The sequence below is a fragment of the Propithecus coquereli genome, unplaced genomic scaffold (genome assembly GCF_000956105.1).
Source record: "Propithecus coquereli isolate 6110/MARCELLA unplaced genomic scaffold, Pcoq_1.0 Scaffold210, whole genome shotgun sequence".
NCBI classification, from domain to species: Eukaryota; Metazoa; Chordata; class Mammalia; order Primates; family Indriidae; genus Propithecus; species Propithecus coquereli.
In genome coordinates, this window is record NW_012146079.1 from 6,639,941 (window position 1) to 6,642,898 (window position 2,958).

At 50.8% G+C, this 2,958-nt stretch overlaps 1 protein-coding gene across 1 annotated transcript in view; it reads right to left on the reverse strand.

Annotated features, from left to right (window-relative positions):
• The window catches only part of EPHX1 (epoxide hydrolase 1, microsomal (xenobiotic)), a 16,114-nt gene that overhangs the window by 10,730 nt on the left and 2,426 nt on the right, over positions 1-2,958 (reverse strand). Inside the window, exons 2-3 of the mRNA XM_012644347.1 lie at positions 2,025-2,212; positions 544-724 (exon numbers count right to left, since the gene is read on the reverse strand). Coding sequence (XP_012499801.1) covers positions 544-724; positions 2,025-2,207 — 364 coding nt within the window. The 5' untranslated portion in view covers positions 2,208-2,212. The remainder of the gene's footprint in view (positions 1-543; positions 725-2,024; positions 2,213-2,958) is intronic.

The following is a 2,958-nucleotide window of genomic DNA, read 5'->3' on the forward strand; positions in this document are numbered from 1 at the left end:
GAAACTGTTAGTTCATCCCAAATGATCATGGGGTTACCTTCCCAAGAAAAGTTTGAAAGATGCTTTCTCTTCCTGGTGAGGTTGTGCGGCAAAGCTGTGACGCAGTTGGGACACGAGGTCTAGAGCTGCAGACAGACAGCATAATTTTTCATGCGATCCTGACTGACAGGCTGAGCATCTCTGAACAGTCACAGTATCAAGGACTCCAAAATCTCAAGAAGGGGTTAAGCTGACCAAGGCCATGCTCAGGGCTAAATCTTACTCCACTCTTCCTCTCAAAGATTGCCACGTCCCCGGATGCAATTCTGTAATTCTTCAGTTTTTAAATTACTTATATATTTTCCTGTCTAGCTCTAAAGACCAACGAGTTTGTGGGCACTGCACTAGTTTTGCACTCTGGTAAGGTTACAATTTACGAATCATCTCAATGACCTATAATTGGGCTCTGCGTCTCCCCACCTTTGTCTGACCGTAAGCCACATCACGCAGGAAGGCAGTTCCCACGACATACATCCCTCTCTGGCTGGTGTTTTAAAAACATACCTTCAATCTTGGTCTTGAAGTGAGGGTATCTGTTGAGAATATCCACCTGCTTCTTCCAGTCAAATTCATTCCGCCAGTAGGAGATAATTTTCTTCAGATAGGTGGAGTTGAAGCCATAGTGGAAGCAGCTGTCCTCCAAAGGCGGGGTAAAGCGGAACTTATCGATCCTCTGGTGTAAGTCCTGGGCCAAAATGCAGGACACCAAGAAGAGAGGGTTGAGGGTGGGGCTGGAGTACAAGACAAAGTTTGTTTCCAGAAGAAGACAGTAAACCCTGCAGCCACAAGACGCTGCACTATAGTAGGGGCAAAGCAGTTTCCCACATCGTTGGCTACTCCCAAAGCCTACGTGTTCTTCACTGCAGACTTCAGATGTCCTTTTATTGATTTTAAGACAGTCTCACTCTGTTGCCTGGGCTAGAGTGCTGTGGCGTCAGCCTAGCTCACAGCAACCTCAAACTTCTGGGCTCAAGCGATCCTCCTGCCTCAGCTCTTGAGTAGCTGGGACTACAGGCATGCACCACCACACCTGGATAATTTGTTCTATTTTTAGTTGTCCGACTAATTTCTTTCTATTTTTAGTAGAGACGGGGTCTCGCTCTTGCTCAGGCTGGTCTCAAACTTCTGACCTCAAGCAGTCCTCCTGCCTCGGCCTCCCAGAGTGCTAGGATTACAGGCGTGAGCCACCGCACCCGGCCCATCTCTCATTTTTTAAATGTATAAATATTCATCTTTAATTTACCAAGGCTTCTATATAGCAGAGGTCAGCAAACTTTCTGTAAAGGGCCAGAGAGTAAATATTCTAGACTTTTCAAGCTGCAAAATAATGAGAATGAAGCCACAGGCAATACGCAGATGAATGGGCACGGCTGTGTTCCAACAAAACTGTATTTATGGACACTGAAATGTAAATGCCATATAATTCCACATGTCATGACATAGTATTCTTTTGATTTTTTCCCCTAAGAATGTAATATTCTTAAAGAACGTAAAAACTATTTTTGGCATGGGCGCTATGCAAAAACAGGTGGCAGAGGCTACCTTTGGTCTGCGGGCCATGGTTTGCAGACCCCTGTTGGACATTACTGAATGACACATTATAACTCAGATGGGATAAAAACTACAGACCAGGAGAGAGGGTGCAAGTCTAATGGGCGTGTACCAGGCTAAAAGGCCAGGCTGCTTTCTGTGACCTCTGATGCATGTAACTGGGTCCTGCTAGCACCCGCACTCCTGCCTGGGCACTGCTAGGCCTTGGATAGGGGAAAGGGAAAGGAGGGAGGGAGCAGGTGAGCTGGGCACATCTCTCTGGAGCAACCTGCACCTGCCCAGTGGGGCAGAGCAGACTGGAAAACTCCACAGAGGGCCCATGTCCTGAGCACCCATCCTCCCCAAATCCCAGTCTAAGATCCAACCCCAGTCTCAGAGAAACCACAGAAGGGCTTCCCCGCCCACCCAGCCATGCCTGGAACCAGGTGTCTTACGTGGATCTCCTCATCCGACGTTTCCACCTTGAAGGGGCGGATGCTCTCGTCCTCCCTGGCTGCGGGCCTCGTGCCCGGCCCCCACCACCCATCTTCAAGTGGCAAAGTTTCCTCCTTGTCCCGGGAGATGAACCAGTAGATGACAAAGCCCAGCACCGAGGCGAGGAGAATTTCCAGCCACATGGCGCCTGCAAGATGAGGGACAGGTCGTGAGCCCCAGAGACCACCCAGCCAGGCCTGCACCCCCGGGCAGAGACTCCAAGTCCAATCTCTCCCTCCCAATCCCTGATTTTATTTACATTTCACCTAAAAAAATACATATATATATGATACAGAAAAATTGGACAACAGTAGAAAAAGAGACAAAATCACCCACAATCCTGCTAAGACTGGAAAATCATTACTCAGACTGGGGCAGTAGGAACTCGGATTGGCGTCCACACAGCCCCGCGTGGGGGGCGTTGGGGGCTGCATGTCCGAAGCCCTGTGTTTCTGTGAGGGGCCTTTGGCACCACGCTCCCGAGAAGGCTTCTCTCCACGGGGGGCAGGAGCGGCTTTGCTGAGCAGGGAGCCTCCGCCCCTTGCTCTGCCTCTCTTGGGGAGCGGCCTGTGCTCAGGCTGCCCAAAGGGCACGGGGAGGCCTGCAGTGCCGGGAGATCGAGCTCAGCGTCAAGGAGCCCAGTCACGGCCACGCATCTCAGCCGTGCGTGTAAGAGCTTCACTGAAATGCAATCCACGCACTACACGACTCACCCACGTAAAGTGTACAATCCAGTGGTTTTTAGGATATCCACAGAGTTGTGCACCCACCACCACAGCCAGCGTGAGAACTCTTTCCTCAGCGCAGAGAGAAACCCTGTGCGCTGTAGCCATCGCTCCTCTACGACTCTCCCGGCCGGGGCCCTGCGCACTCGCCAGTCTACTTTCTGTCTCT